At 39.4% G+C, this 17,094-nt stretch overlaps 1 protein-coding gene across 1 annotated transcript in view; it reads right to left on the bottom strand.

Annotated features, from left to right (window-relative positions):
* The window catches only part of SLC9A4 (solute carrier family 9 member A4), a 33,712-nt gene that overhangs the window by 6,627 nt on the left and 9,991 nt on the right, over positions 1-17,094 (bottom strand). Inside the window, exons 4-10 of the mRNA XM_033513288.1 lie at positions 16,396-16,655; positions 13,069-13,286; positions 10,885-11,087; positions 9,663-9,749; positions 8,370-8,440; positions 5,946-6,107; positions 180-276 (exon numbers count right to left, since the gene is read on the bottom strand). Of these exons, the coding sequence (XP_033369179.1) occupies positions 180-276; positions 5,946-6,107; positions 8,370-8,440; positions 9,663-9,749; positions 10,885-11,087; positions 13,069-13,286; positions 16,396-16,655 (1,098 nt within the window). The remainder of the gene's footprint in view (positions 1-179; positions 277-5,945; positions 6,108-8,369; positions 8,441-9,662; positions 9,750-10,884; positions 11,088-13,068; positions 13,287-16,395; positions 16,656-17,094) is intronic.

Below are 17,094 nucleotides of genomic sequence, written 5' to 3' on the forward strand. Positions count from 1 at the left end.
AAAAAAACCCCGCAGCTTTCCTTTATTCCACCCCGATCAGTGCCTAAGGCCGGGGTTCTCCCCGCCTGCCCTCCCCGGGCGGCTCCCGGCTCGCAGCGGGTGCCCCGGGGCCGCCGCACGGGGAGGGCAAACAAGGGCTGCGGGTCTGCAAACAGAGCGCGGCAGCCGTGCTCACACACCCTCTGTCGCACTTGGTACAGGTTGTGTGCCAGGACATCTCTCATGGACTCCACCTCTGCCCGGGACAGCCTGGCCGCACGCTGGGTCCTGCCGCTCCTGTAGATAAAAGGAAAAATTAAATGTGATATTAATGAGCTGATTAAATACTAATCCCGTGAAATAATGCACGGTCTGTTTTTAGTGCTAGAATAGAAGGCTATGTAGAGCCTTTCAGTGACCAGCAACACCTGGAAATCATCCAAAGATAAATAAAAAAAGGTTACATTTTGCTTTTTCACTGATTTTATCCATACAGTGGGTAGTCAAATTGGGCCCTAAAACCTCATACAACTGGCAGCAGAAGCTCTTGTTTCTTAAAGTTCCATAAGGAAGTTTCTATTTAAGGATTCGATTAGGCCATAACCAACTCAGGAAAGCACTGCAAGTTTCCTCCTCTGTCTGAGTAAAGACTTCAACATGGTTAGAAGTCTGGGCCTTGTCATCTTACTGGTTTTAGTTCTTTGAGAAAGTGAAGAAAATCCTTAAGAGCTAAAGAGTATGTAAATTTTGTAGTCTGAGAGACCTGTCCTGTGGTAAGGAGAACATACAGGATTTCATTGCTACTGAACCTGTTTCTCCATTTGAAATGAAAGAACCACCTAAAAGATAGTTATCTTCATGTCTTTAAAAAACTTTGACAAGCCCACAGTCACCTGTAGCTGTCTGGCTTTTTCACTAGCAAAACAGTGGAGGAGGGCTGCTGTGAAATGTTATCTGGTTTCACTAAATCAGTCAATCATTGTGGGAGTTAGTGTTCAGATGAATTCCCAGGAAAAGAAAGGGAAATAGATAGTGATCATCCAGGATGAATCAGTCTGAGTTCATCTTGTTGTTTCTGATTTTTTCCTGTCTTCATTTAGCTTTCTTGCCTCTTGGGAAAAAAAAATAAATAAAAGTGATTGCAAGTGTTGTTTTTCAGCTAAGTGATGTCCTTAAAGTTTTGTCTGTAAATTGTGTAATTAAAAAAATCTATGATGGTCAATGTACAGTATTACCAAAGTTTTATGTGCACCTATCTCACACTTCCTCTAAAATAAATTTAAAATTTTAATGCCAGATTTTAAAGGAAGACGGATTCAAGCTAAACTTTGATTATGATGTAAACACAGGAAAAAGGTTAGAATTTGCAATTATATCTAGTTTAACAATATTACAACTATATTGTTCTACAATTTACCACAAACATCTTGAAAACTTGTAGGACCAATATGAACTGCCTGGATTCTATATTTTACTGCCTCTTACCATCAGATAGACAGTGACCCCTGGTGCCCTGGCCCCTGCCCAAAGCCCCTGGAATATAATAATTAATTCCTGATATATTTCAAGATTTCAGAATGTGTTTTGATTCTGCCATCAAACTAAAACAGAGATATTACTTTTTTTCTGTGAAATAAAAACAAAGAGAGAAATTAACAGCAGATTAAGGTGTAGAATTAGACCTAGGACTGGGATAAGGAACAGGTTAAGGGCCTCACTAAGCATGAGCAACCCATGAGTCTGCCACTGAGCTGCTGGCAAGTCAGTGAGACAAAAAAGTACTGCCTTTCTGGATTTGACCAGAAATCTTATCTTGTCACTGATAAATCCTTCCCAACAAGTGTTTAATTGACATTCATCAATTCTCAACAACTGCAATAACAACAAAGTTAGTTATCTACCATTAGGGAAAAAAAAGACCTTCACCATCACCCAATTCCAGGCTGAGTGGGCGGGTGCATTGGTTGCTTGGCTCCTTTTTCACTTGCTTTTGGTTCTCAGAGATAGACTGAGAAGATCTGGGAATGCACCAATTTCCCAGGCTTGGGTGCCCTGCACCTTTACTCCCTACTGGGTGTGGTGTGTCTCAGACTGGGGCACAGCCTGTGGATGCTGCCCTCCACAGCAGGGAAACCAGATCCTTGCTGTCTGCAGCCCCTCTCTGATGTCCCTTTGGACAATTGGGAGACCCTAGGTACACTCAGGGAAATACACACAAGCCCTGGGCACTGTCAAGAAGCATTGGTCTCTAAAATACAGGCTTGGCTCATTTGTGTAATGCAAATGGAACTGGAATAGCTGCTGCAGGTGGCTTTGGCATCACAGGGAACAACTTCCCCCCTGCTTTGTGCTTCACTGAATGTGTCCACAGGGTCTTCATATCTTACAGTTGGCAATAAATAGGGGAAAGCATCTAAACAGGAAAAAGCTTGACTCCACTGGGGAGATTATCAGATTATCTCTTTACTTTTCCAGCTGCATACGTGATTTTCTCCACATGCCAGCACAGAAGTAGCCAGTTTTAAGTCATTTCAAATCTTATTATTTGGCTCTTAAAGTGAATTAAATAGAATAAATAAAACTCCTTGAGTCACAGCTGAGCTGGGGTAGCAAGAGAAAAAATAGCATGAAGATAATCTATATTGTTCTGTAGCACAAATAAAAAACCATCATTCTTTTCATGGGATTGGAAATGAACCTACCCAACTGATAGCAATGCATGTATATATGAATGTAAGGAACAGATTGCTTTTACATTTTGCAGTACATTAAGAAAGGGCTTTCAAAAAACCCCAAACATGTTTGGTATGTTACCAAACCCATAAAGTAATCCTTACTGAATCAACTTCTTTGTTCTTATTGAATCGTCCAACATGTCACAACAAAGAGCAGAACAGGGTATATATATGTGAAGAAAAAAGTTATAATATGCCATGAACACTGTCTCTCTGTAATGACTGCCATGACATTATTTCTTTCTTCCTTAGATATTGAGATAGTTGATACTTGATATATTGATACTCAAAACATTGATACTTGCACAATCTATATACTATTATTTTTTTACATTATATCTAAAATTTTGAACTCTGTAAACCCTCCATTAATCTTCACTCATCTTGTGAAGGAAGAACATTATTGGGCACAACTTTCTCATAAATGGACCACCACAAATGACAGCACAACAGTTGGTTCTGATCTGTACTGTATTAATATATCCTAAGATTTACCAAAGTCAATATTGCAGCAACATGAAGCCAGTATTAAGAAAACTCAGTATCAAACAATCTTTCTCCCTAATGGTCATATTTTCTACAAAAACTAGACATATACCCACAGTTTTGATAAAATCTCCTGGACTCCACTTCTGCCACTTCCATCCTTATTTATAAGGCTTGTATCCTCCAAAATATCATAACTAAATGCTCTGCTTTTATTCCAATGTGGATTGTTTGTTGCACAATCCATGGGCAATTTTTTTCACTCCACACTGGAAATACTGTAAATTGGACACCCACTCCACCTGCAGGAATCACACCAGCATGAATACAGTTCTCTAATTCACAGCAATGGAGATCTGCTTTGATTCTTATCAAGTAAGTTTCCTTGTGTGCATAAAGGCTGCAAAACTGATCAGAAGTACGAGTGAAAGTTTTCTCACTACTCTGACACTGCTAATAATGATTTACATGCCATATATTGGAATTCTCTTTCAAATCTCCTCTTGTTCATGGCCAGAGTTTTGTGTCTTCACTGAAGGCAAGGACTTTAGGTACACACTGAATCACTGACAGCAATCAGATAATTTATAAATACAGTTAGAAACCTTTTACAAAGGTTCATTTAGTTGCTATGGGGAAAGACAACAAGAACTGCTGTATTGACTCAGACCAAAGATCCACCAACTAGCTCAATATCCTGTCTCCTGCAGTGCTCAACAGCAGACTCTTATCAATGAACAGAGGTGGGAAAACGTGTATTTTCCTAGAACACTCTCACAGCCTGCAAGATCAGAATGGCTTTGAACCACAGGCTGTTTTTCTGAAGTTGACACTTCATTTTTAAAAATGCTTTCTCATCAGAGGGTGATGCACAGTAAAATTCAATTACAGCCAGAGTAGAGTAAAGATGGCAAAAATTAGTCCATTATATCAGCTGTTTATTAAAGAATATTTTTCAATTTAAATTCTCAGCTCAGAAGAAAATTTCTGAATTACACTGGAGCGATTTGTCTTATTTTCTCATTCCCTCAGGAAAAGAAGAGGGAAGTGGTTTGATTGCCATGGATTATCTAACAACCTTGCACATTTTCTCTTGGCTCAGAATGGTTAAGAGATTACAGCAGACAGAAAGGAGCCTGACGTACATGCAGTCTTTTTTAATATCATCTATTCAGCAAAGAATAATTTAGAGAGAAAAGGGCTAGGTCTTACACTGCATGCTGACATCAGTACAAGAAAGCAGATTGATCTTGACATGATTAAGCCAGAGCTTCAAGAAAGATGGTAATTTAATATCCAATTGATATTTGGATTTTCTGTTATTGGTAGAGATCATCATTCAAAAAAAGGTAATATGCTGAGACTGCTGCAAAATGGAGAGTGCTGCAAAAAGGATGCAACAGGAAAGAGCAGGCAATAGCAGCAACGGTGGTCAGCAAGAACTCAGGAAAGAAATTGTGGAGGCAAGTGCCTGCAGCAACACCTGTGCTCTGGACAGTGTGTTGCAAGGCAAGGATAAATACATGCATATCAATTATAGTATGCAGGACAGAAGACTTGTGCAACTTTTCTCCTAGAGCCCCAGTTCCCTCTGGAGATCCCAAGTTTTGTCCCCTGTTCTGTCTGATGCCAAGTTGCATTACTGTTTGATAGAATCATAGAATGGCACACACCTGGTTCCAAACCCCCCATCAGTGAGCAAGGGACATCCTCAACACTGTCAGGTTGCTCAGAGCCCCATCACACCTGACCTTGAATGTTTCCTGGGATGAGATATCTGCCACCTCTCAGAGCAATCTATTCCAGAGTTTCACCACGCCCCTCATAAAAAAGTTCTTGTACCTAGCCTGAATGTACCTTCTCCTAGTCCTACTGCTACAAGACTACTAAAAAGTCCATCTCCATCTTCCTTGTAAGCCCTCTTTACTGAAAAGCTGCAAACAAGTGCTCCCAGAGCCTTCTCTGTGTCTTAGGAGAGGTGCTTCAGCCTTCTGATCATCTCTGTGGCACTCCCCTGGACCCACTCTAACAGGTCCATGTCTTTCCTGTACTGAGGAACTGTACTACAGTGCTGCACACAGCACTGTAGGGTCTCACAAGGGCAGAGGAGCAGGGGAGAATCCCCTCCCTCACCCTGCTACTTCTGACACAGGATATGGTTGTCTCTCTGGGCTCTGAGTGCACACTGATGGTTCATGTCCAGCATTTCCACCACAAGTATCCTCAAGTCCTTCTTGGCAGGCTGCTCTCAATGATTAATTGGTCTTTTTTGTTGTTGTCGTTTTGGAAATAACAAAATATGGCAAGGTGGCTTGAGGGATTGCAAACTGGAGCAGTAAAAATTGCAAAGAAATCTGCTCTCAGCAAAATTTCATGATTGGGATAATGGAGTCAGGACCTGTATGCCAAGCCATAAAAAACTCACTGGCCAGGCAAGTGATAAGTACATCTGTCTTGAGCCATTAGTGTGATTTAAGGCAACCAGAGTGACTTCTGTACCTGACTCATGATTCCTCTTCAGGACTCCCCATCATGGAATACAAACAAGAAATGTCCATGATTTTAATTTTCAACTCTCAGAGAAAAGCACAAATATGATGAATACCAAGTTGTACCTGCTCTTTTTGTAACTGTCTTCTTTTTTCTTAGATTTCAATTAAGTCATGGAATACCTTGGGTTCTTCCTCATTTTTGTCCCTGTCTTCCTGTCCCTACTCTGCAAAGGATCAGGAGGTTGATACTCACTGTAAAGAAGTAGTGGATGATTTTGAAATTTTCATGCCACTTTCAGCCATCTCAATGGCCAGTTTTATCTCCATCTTTTTGTACAATGACACAAGGCTGGACTTGGGCTGGTGCTCCCGAATTAAAATCTTCTTCAAATACTTATTGTCAAACTTCTTAAACCTGCAAAAGAGATACCCAAATCAAAGTAGAAAGGGAAATATGCTTTCATTTCTGTTGAACAAGCTGATCTTTATTCAAATGTATATATTTGCAATTCAGTGGTGGAAACTGAATACAAATTAGAGGCACCTGTGGACTCCTGAAGGCCTGGTGAGCAGAGACCTTTAGGCGGATATTTGGCATAGTCTACGGGTCCACAGAGATTGCAGGGCCCGCTAGACAAAAGAAAGAAACAAGCTGCAATCAAAGCAAAAAAGAGGGCTGCGTGTATGTTTGCATATTACACTGCCACATTTGTCAGAAAAGAATACGGCCAGTCTCCGTGCTTTTGTACAAATGTTGCATTATAGTAGGGCATAACAGCAGCAGCTGCTCTTACTGTAATCCTGGCCTATTCAGCCAGCCACCAATGAGGCTCTAAGTGGCCCAGCAGTTACAGTAGTTAGGGCCCATTACACTGCTGATAATTTTGAATCCTAACAATTAGAGCAGAGAAAATACATTTCTTTGTATTCTGAATAACAGACAAATTGAAAGGACCCCAAAATACTATGTGCTTGCGTGCTGCAGATTGTAAAATATCGCTAATGTGGGGGCATAATTTGAATGTGAATGTGTGTGGGTGCCTTGGAACAGGTACATGCTTTCAGGCAGACATTTAGCAGAACAACAGCAGATCTTCAGCAGAGCAACAGTTCTGTTTCTTTCAAAGGAACAGCAAGGTAAGGTCCTCCACGATGCTGGGAAAAGCACTACAGGATTTGTGTCTTTTTTTCTTTTGCAAAGGCCATTTCTTATTCATTAACAGCAGAGGTAGGTGCACAAATGTTTGCACTGGGATTAGAGCTTTATGTTTTCCTGTGTAACAGAAAGCCTCCTGGATTGTCACTGCTTAGGTAATTAATTCTGATACACAACTTTAGACTTGCAAACACAAGTTCAGGGAATACTTTTTAATACAATCCTCTTACATTAAATGTCTTGAGACACAGTGTGTTTTTGAATCTGTCTGTGAACCAAAACACTGCATTTATGGCTAGTTTGGGTAAAATTCTCTTTTCGGAGCTATCAGGTAGGTGTGAGACAAAGGGATAGCATTTGATCACAGATTTGTGTAAATGCAGCTATTTCAATGGATTTACTGCTCCAACAGAGCAGTAAATCCATGTTCAGTTCATTGACTGCGCAGAAAGTGGTGTGGTCCCGGAAGATGGATGTCCTAAAGCTGTCTCTTTATTGTCAGAGCCAGTAAGACATTTTAGTTTCTGGATGTTCCCTACTACATTATATCATTATTCTCCATTGTGATAAGAATTGGATGCAAACTAGTCACCTTCTTCCCACTTTTAATTCCCAATTCCCATAGGGAGAAACCCAGTCATGGAAGGACTTGCCGTAAGTCCCAGGAGACACCCTTGGCTGGATTATTGGGGTCCAATACTGAAAGGTCAGACATGATTCCAGCACAGAAGCCTGCACAGGCATACCTAGGGATAACTTTTAGCCCATGGCATCATAAGATGTTTAGGGGAAAGAAAAATTGGTCTTTTCCCTACTTCCCTTCACACGCTGTGATGGTGGCCAACATGTCCACAGGACTCCCTTAGGGAAAAGGCATAGGGAACAGCAGACCCATCTCTTCTGGGCAGAGCTTGGAAGAGCCAAAAAACTTCACAAAACCACCTCTTCTTGCTTACAGAAGAGGCAATGCAGGCTCTGCATTTCTAACTAAAGGCTGTCTTGATAGTATCTGCTTATGCTACTGCCTATTTAAATTCAAACATTCCCTTCAGCATTCTTATTTTGGACTTTACTGAATGCAAAAACCTGTAAGGACAGGTGACTAATTATTACAGATTCTCTACTACCAGCAAGGGATCCTATTTGCTGTGGAGGCTCACAGCAAAAGTCAATGCAGCACTGACACCATGTGTAGTTTATGTTCTAAATCCAGAGTTAAAGAAGCATTTCCCGGGATCTTAAATTTATACCAAGGGTATGCACAGGCTGGTGTCCACAGTAAGAGTTCCCATGCTATGTTTTTCTTTCTGAAGGCTTATTTTCCGTTTGTGCAGATCCAATTTAGCAGGCAATGTATGAGCATCGCACTCTCAAGAGTCAATGGTTACTCAGGAGTTCAGCTTGTAAAAAGAGATACAGCACATGACCCCAGCATTTTGATTTCCTATTTTATTAACTTACTATATTTTACACAATGGATAGATTATTTTATTATATTAGACTGCAATAAGAGATACTTACTTATCTCTCAGCTGATAATGACTCCAATGTCCACATATGTCTTCAATACCAGCCTTCAAGTGATCCATCAACTATAGAAAAAAACATTTTAAGTGGTCATTATGAAAAAAGAATCTTATCACAAATATGCACTTACTAACAGGATTTTGAGACTCATTTTTTTTATTGGAGCATGTAAGTTAATTCTGTAAGCACTTCCATGTCTCTAAAAATCAAGGCAAAGATGCCACTGTGGGAGCTTGGCTGCAGTGGCAGTATTTTGATGGAGGCAAAAAAATTATCTGGTCCTTTTTGTCTACCAAATCCAAAATATAAATTCTTGGTTCTGTCAAGGAAGTTTCCCCTCCTCATGTGAGACCTTCCTGGGAGAGGCACAGGGCCACATATCGACACCTTCACCTTGGCTGGTAAGATCTCTGAGGGTTTGCAGAATGACATGAGAGTGGTCACTGCTAACTACTATTGCTTGCAGTCATTTTTTTGTGCATTTCTAGCATTATAGAGACTAAAAAAGGCCAATTCTTACAGACATCTTGTCATAAGGGGTGGTTTTAAATGCAAATTCTCTCCAAGGTTAAGTATAGAGGTTCAAATTAAGAATTAAATTCACTTTAAATTCAAAAGCAGTTGTGATACCCTAATTTTGCTAATGTCTCTGTATGTGCTTCATTTCAAGGAACAGTGTTGCTGTTAATTTCAAATCTATTCCCTATTGTGAAGTGAAAGAATTTGCATACCTTTACTAGAACATTGTTAAGTCAGATTGAGCAACTTTCTGTTATTTTATTTAATAGCAATTTGAGAACCAAAGTAAATATTTGAGAGGAGAAAAGATCATTACTCAGAAAAACTTGGAACTAAGTTTGTAGTCCAATGGTCCAACTCAGTTCAATAAATCTGGATTAAAGAGTTTTAAGGTTTCAGCATGTCTAGAACCATTCAAAAAATGGCAACAAAGGTATCTGGCTAATCCAGCTGAGAAGGATGGTGAATGCATTTTGTAAAAATTTGATTTCTTTTTCTGTCTTCCCATGGTCACAGTACCAATAAATAATGGATGTACTGCACCATGACACTTGTGGAATGATAATATAATATGATAATAAATATGAATATAAACAAGATGCAATATTTTAGAAAATTATGCTTAGGGTTACCTCCATATATTCTTAAAAGCACTGAGTGTCCTAATCCACTGAATGCCAGGTTTGCAAGGGTCTCCCTCTTTCCAGCTCTTTCAGAATACCTGTGCTTTTCTTTTTTGGGATTCCAGTTACTGATATAAAAACTTACTCGCACGTGAATTTCTTCATTGATAGATTCCTTTTTGTTCGTCTTTTTAACATCCAGATATCTGACCAATGGTCCAATTGTGATTCCCTGCATTTGGAATAATGAGTTGAATAGTTAATTATCTTTTAGGCAAAAATAGAAATAAAGAAAAATAACAGGGATCATTTTAATAAGTTAGGAAAGCTGTGTCTTAGCACAGAAATTAACCATTATGTGTATTGAGAGCTACAGAAGAGAATTAAAAATCAAAAACATTTTTAAAGAGGGTTTTTTAAGTTAGATTCTATTTATTGGTATATTCTAATTATATAAAGCATCTGACTCATTGGCAATCATCTTCAAAAGAGGACTCATTTGAAAGAAAATATTATCTTTGCATGGTCTTGAAATCTTGAGATCATTTATTTCAATATTTTCAGATTTAAACATTCCAGGGGGTTTTCACTTAGAAAGAGTTTTCAGGTTTTCCCATTTTTTTACGGCACTGCTACAGAAAACCAGTTTAAAAGGGGGAAAAGAAACAAATTTTTTTTTTCTGAAATGTTCTGGTGGAACCAAAGGGCCTCACTTATCACAAGTGCATAATTGGCACCCAACAGGATTTGAGACCTTGGTATTGGAAAATACAAAATATGGGCTGCAATTTCTCTACAAGTTTCCGTTCTTCCAGGTACAGCAGTAAGCCAGGTGAAATAACCCAAATATCTAAAGTAGACACATGTACTTACAAATGTGACTTATTTGCTTTATTTATTTTTTTTAATATTCTTTTACAAAGGATTTCAAAATATTTGTATTTAGTCTCCAAAACAGACAAGGATAAAAGTATAAAATTAAAAATCTGTCACAGAACAGACATATTGTTTTCTGGTCATTTTGAGATACATCACTAATAAAGAATGAATCAGTGCTGAAATATAAAGTCAAAATTAAATTAAATTGGAAGTACCAGGAAATGCATGTGGAATGAACATAAGCAATTTTGGACAGCAAGTGCCCTCTCCCCTGAATATTTTAGAAGATACATGTTTTTCAATACAAAATTTTTGTATTACCTAAAAGCCCTAAAAATGCTAATTACACAGTGCAGTGGTAAAATCTGGCCCTGAAGTGCAATAACATGTCCTAGCCTAAGAGTGAATTCAATGCAATTTTCACTATTCAAGTTTTCATACAAAAGGCTTCTTTTACATGAAAGTTATCCATTAAGAAATACACGTACTTGGATGAAGACAGTGAAATATATAACCACAAGAGTTGCAGTGATGAATAGATTTTTTCTGGGGAAAAGATTCACTGGAAGCAAGAATGCAAGAGAAAAGCTGCTGGCACCTCGGAGGCCACTGTAAGAAATAATGAGCTGGTCTTTGAAGGTGAAAGGATATGTTCGGAATTTGTTACTGATGTAGAAGAGAGCAAATACACCTAGGAAGGGGAAAAAAAAATCACAGCTATTATTAATCAAGGAGAAAAAAGAAAATATTAAATATTAAAAGCAAAACAATGTCTTGGGGAACTGTTGACAGCCCATGTTTTTTCTTCAGTTTTGGTTTCTTGTAGCTTCTCTTTGACCAATTGCTAAACTTGGCTTGTGTGAAATATCTCCTATAAAATACTGTGGTTCCTAACAGTTTCAGGATTTAAATTCATTAGCCCAGTTTAGAAGGGAGATTAGGTGAAAATACTTACTTCCTACATTTACATTGCATAGTTTTCTCCAAAGTGTTCTGGAGAAAAGAAAAACAACTGGATGAGAGCTTTCCCTGTGTTCCTTGCAATGTTCCCTGCTTTCTGCACAATATCTGCCTAAAGTGTTTGAACAATCCTTTACCAACAAGTCCTGTGGACAGGTTCACTGAAAGACAAAGAGTAATAGCATTTTAATTTTTAATCCTTGGGCTTACTGTGTCTCTATTCTTTGTTTATTTCTCAAATTTCATTTTACTTTTAATAAAATTTAAAATTAATAAGACAATCTGTGGCTGTGTAAGGACTGTAACTTGTCTTTATAGTGTACTTTCAGCAATTTGTTTGATTCACTCAATCTTCTTCATCTTCCATAAGAAATACATATCCTCCGTTTTATGTGGAAACTTAAATTACTGGCATGAAAGTGGACAAATGCTGATAATTACTGTGTTATTTTACACAGCTGTCACTGATGCACTCAAGATTATTAGAGGCAAAGCCAGTAGCAGTATCCTTTTATCTAGGTTGTCAGATACCACTTTAGGCAAGAGCTTTTTTGGCTACTTATAACTATGCTAGACATCAGGTACTCAGACTGAAACAGCCTATGTGAGGTATCACCCTCGGGCCACTTCTCTTTACTTTATTCAAGCTTCAGAGAAAATTATGGAATCATTTTAACACACAAATTTAGCAGAAAATATTTTGGCTTTCCTCTGGAAAGCTCTAGCACTCCCCTTGGTGTCTGAGAGAAGAATGGACATGTGGCTGGAAAACAGCTTTTATTTCAGGAGAGCACTCCTGATTTCTGTCTTAATTGGATGGATAATTCAAAATGGATAGCAAACCTTTAAAAATTTAGAGGCCATGCTTGGTCCAGATATAACAAGAAAATATGTAATTACTTTATTTTTGCCACCACCTCCAGAACACCAACCACCTGCCTTCTTATTCTCTCTTTTCAGCATTATTTTCACCCCATCCTGGAGATTAGGAGAGGATGAGGAACTGTGTCCCACAACTCATCTGACATTAGCTACAAAGTGCCCTGCCCATGCTAGAGGAATCCCAGTCTCACTAGTCAGGCAGTAGGAGACCTTTGCAGGAATGGGACATATCATGTGCAAAAGTGGAGTAATTTCATATGGTCACTACTTTTTAGCTGTTTAAAACTTTAGACTTGTGAGGAGTAGTAGCATAGTGCTGCCAGCCCACATGTGGTATAAGTCCTTGTTCAGTTATCTATCAGTGCTAATTTTCACCTTCCCTCTTTTCCCATGCCTCCAGCACTCCTGGCCCAGGACCTGTGGTGTTATAGAACCGCAAGTGGGACAATATATATTATCTAATTTGTAAGTTAACGACGGTGTGTGGTGAAATCATTATGAGGCCCACTTACCCAAGGGGCATACAGCAAATTAAAATATAAACATCTCTATAACTGTAATCATGATAATATTTTAATTTTGCTTTAAAAAATTCCATTTGCACCTAAACATAAGGTCTGTGCTTGGAGACTGGCATTCAGATTTGTGAGGGCTTTCTTCCCCTTTTTCTCTGCACGTAGATTTCTGAAATTTGCTTGTCACTAATATAAGCCTAGTAAATTTGTTGTTAAACCAGTTGTGCCAATCCCCACAGACTTTTCTAACACAACTTTGTAACAAAGTGCTTTTCTCAGAGGCGCAGAGAAAGTTTTCTGCAAAAGCTGACTTACTCAGTGTTCGCCAAATGAGGCAGAAGAGCAGAGTGAAGCAAATGAAGGCCCAGTTCCACTCATGGTTTTTCCCCACTGTAGACACTCCCATGAACACAAAAATCAGGGTCTCACTGATGCTGCTTAACATCTTCATGAAATATTTTATTGTGGTATAAGAATTCTGGGAAACATTCTCCTCCACATATTTTTTCATTGTCACTGCACAAGCTGTCATCCTGTATCAAGCAAAACATCAGAGATCAGCCACAACCTGTTCTTCTTTTCAGTTAAGCACAACATCAGCTATTATTACCTCTGCTCTCCATCACCAGATTCCAACCTTCATCATAACAAGAAGCATTCTATTTCTGCAGTAATGTCAGCTATTTCATTAGATAAAAAAAAGAAGCATCTTCATTCAGGTTTACAAATCTGTTTTACATACAGGATAAAGGAAGCAAATTAATCAGCTTTTCTTACAAGGAAGTGAGGGTATCACATTCCAGTTCAAAGTCCATTGTTATCCTGAATGCCTAACATGAAGCCACCAACCACCAAATATTTGTCCCAAACAGCAGGCAGGTTGGTTTTGTACCAGCCTATAGGTGGATCAGGTAGAGAGACATAACCTGCCTCTCAGTGGTATTGTCCCTTGAGGTGACAGTGGCAGGTCACGTAGTCCCACGCCAGGGCCATAGCTCCCATGGCTCCATGGCTGGCTGGCAGATCAGCAGTGCCAGGGCAAGCTTCAGGACTCTCCCACCACAGCAGCCCATCGTGGCACACCAGGAGAAAATGCAATTACAGAGGTGTCCTTCTCCCTTTAGTTACCTAGCCTGTAGGAAATGTGCCTGATGAAGCAAAGGGATGTTTTCCACTTCTTCACAGTTAGTGAAGACTAGAGCCAGTGTCAGAGGCATCAGCAGCCACCCAGCACAGATGCTGGTGACAATCACATGGAGCAGCAGTCTTTCACCAGCCCTACTGAAAGGGAGTCCCTTTTCCCCTCAGCATTTTCCATAGGTAATACACAGATTGAATGTTATGCTAGTAACACATCCCAGCACCTATCTAGCTTTTACTGAGGTGATTTTAGTCTCTGGGGGCTTCTTGTAATGATATTTTCCCAAACTTGTGAATTTGGAGAATGATGACTGTTCATTAAATAACCTTCCTCTAGTTTCAGTTCATTTAATTTCCACTGAAGAAATCTCAAGGGTATCCTGGTAGAGCTGAGTCATTTAGCATGTCCAAGGACACTCCAAGACAAGGCCATTAGGCATTAATGATTAATACTGTTGACTTTCAGATACACATACATAATAGACTTTCATGAACCAAGTGAAAAATGAATGAATCCTCAATAATTCAGAAAGGTGACAATAAGTTCCCATCTCTAAAACAAGCAATAATTTTCTTAATGAAGCAGTAAGAATAATAAATCCAAATGATATTAAGATTCTTTTATCACTAATAATTTCAGAACTCTAATGAAAATAAGAAATTAAAGAGATAAAGAGCTATGTAGTCTAGTGCAAGGAATAGGTGAGAAAGCAGTATTTTGGGGAGTGCAAGTAGGCAAGATCCACATGGTATTACTGTTCACTGCACAGTAGATCTAATCCTGCTCAATCAAAGTTGCCAGTTACCTCAATCTGAGCATATGTGTCAGGTATACAAAACATAGTACAAGACTCATCTGCTTTGTCTAATTGCTCAAAATAATCTATGTCCTGTCTAGCTACTTGTTTAATATGTTTAAATATTCAAATACTGTTTCCCAGGGCCATCCTGCAAAGGTTGTTTTTACAAAGGTAATTCTGCTCTGAAGCTGAACAACACAGGAATCTTCAGCCTGGAGAAGAGTAGGTTTCAGGAAAACCTTATTTCAATCTTTTGATTGTGTTTGAGTGTGTCACACATTTAAAAGAAGCCTATTAGAAAGATAAGAACAAACCTTTTAGTAGCACCTGTTGCAATACAACAGGGGATAATAGTTTGAACTAAAATGTTTAGGTAGATTTAGACTAGATTTAAAGAAAAGCTTTTTTTTACAATGGTGCAGCACTGGAACAGGTTGCCCAGGATGGTGACAGATGTCCACCCTGTGAAAACTTTCAGGGCCAGTTTGGATGGGGCTCTGAGCAACATGCTCTAGCTGAAGATCTCCCTTCTCATTACCAGGGAATTGGACTAGATGCCCTTTAAATGTCCTTTCCAACACAAACTATTCTGTGATTCTATGAACTCAGAGCTTCACAAGCTGAGGTGTGTAAATGCACCTGTCTGGACATCAGCAGCCATGTGCTTGTATTTGCTAAGTTTACACTGGTTTGTCCCCTATAGAGGGAAGCATTTTCTGTAACACAAGGACCTCCAAGACCCATCATGAAAGCTCAGAGCCAGTAGGGGCTGTGCAAAACTGCTGCTACCCACCAGCTGTGCACTGAGCCTACAGCAGCCAGCAGCACCAGCTGGAGCATTTAGAAATGTGAGGTCTCCATCTCTTTATGCTTCACCCCTCAGATGGGTTGTTTGGTGTGCTATCCTTGAAAGCAATTTGCCAGCAACTTTCTCCTTAAGTCTCTCACTTTCATCCCTATTCCTTCCTTTCTCTTCCAGCTCCTTTGGTGTTGCCATTCTCCTTCCTTCCCACAATCCTCATCCTCTCTGCATTTACTCCAGTCAAAAACCTATCAGGTATTCTCTCCACAGCAGTCACCCATGCCATCATACTCTGAGGAAGATGTCCCCAGCATTACAGCTATCCTCACCACACAAAAATAGAACTGACAGTATTCACATTCAGGAACATAAGTATGCATGGGTAGGTGATGTCCTCTTCTGCCTGTTTTTTCCCATTTTCAATCCCAGTGATGCTGTTCAAATGTAATATAATTCCAGTAAATTGTGTTAGGGCTGATGTTCACCAAGAACTCAGATGTGCATTCTCATGTTTTCCATACCCATCGCTTTATATATCTCTTACAATCTGATAGTGAAGCTGCTTAGAAATAAATGCAGATAAACTGGTACATTTTAAAATCATTCTCTCCTGTTGCTGATCTTATCAGAGACAGCAGACAGATGGTGGCAGCACTGGCCACTTTGCCAGTACTTGCAGTACTTTTGACAAGACTCCTCAGTAGCATACCTGTGCCCACACTGACTGTGGGTTTGCTTTTCCTAGTTACCTCTGCATTTTACACATCTCTGAGAAGCTGTGCACTGCCTCTCTAAGCCAGAGAATGAATGCTGGTGTTGTACCAATCTTGAGCAAACCACCAAAAAAGAAAACCCCAGTTCCTCAAAGTGGTCATCCAAAAAGCAGTAAGTAATACTCACGCCAAAATGCCAGAGATGTAAAGGGTTTCAGCAGACAAGTATGAGAGGTAGCTGAACATGAAGACCAGCAGGGGTTCGATTGAAGAGACGTTGTGGGTGAAACGAGTCATGAACGCTGAGACAAATCCAAATACAACGCCAAACAAGACTCCTCCCAGCCCCACCACGAAGAAGCGAGCAAAGCCAGCAAAGATATCGATGGATTCAATTTCTTCATACCTATGCATCTGGGTGAAGGCGATGAAGATGTTATATAAAACCTGCATGTGAAAATAAGACAGCAGTTAGGCATCTTTCTGAACCTGGCAGGTTTACTCATTTCATAGGTGAAACAATGTGTGTGTGTTTAAGTATCTGTGTATGCCAGATATTACTTTAGAGAAACCAGAAAAGTAACAAGTGAAATCTCAACTGGTTCTTAACAAGTCACAGAAATAAAAGTCTGTTAAGTGTCCTGAAAAAGGGAAAAAAAATAAAAATAAAAAAAGGGAAAATAGCTGTGAAATTGAAGTAAATTTCTGGGGGACCACACGCCATTGAATAATAAACAAAAATACTCTTATTTTTGTTTGTTTGACAGTTAATTTAATTTTTGGTCTTTGTAGCAGAGGTTAAAACCCCAGGCTCTACCCTCCATGTTCTTCTGACTCAGGCTGGGGCAGGGCAGGGACTGAGAATCACATATTTGATTCAAATCCC

The sequence above is a fragment of the Parus major genome, chromosome 1 (assembly GCF_001522545.3).
Source record: "Parus major isolate Abel chromosome 1, Parus_major1.1, whole genome shotgun sequence".
Lineage (NCBI taxonomy): Eukaryota > Metazoa > Chordata > Aves > Passeriformes > Paridae > Parus > Parus major.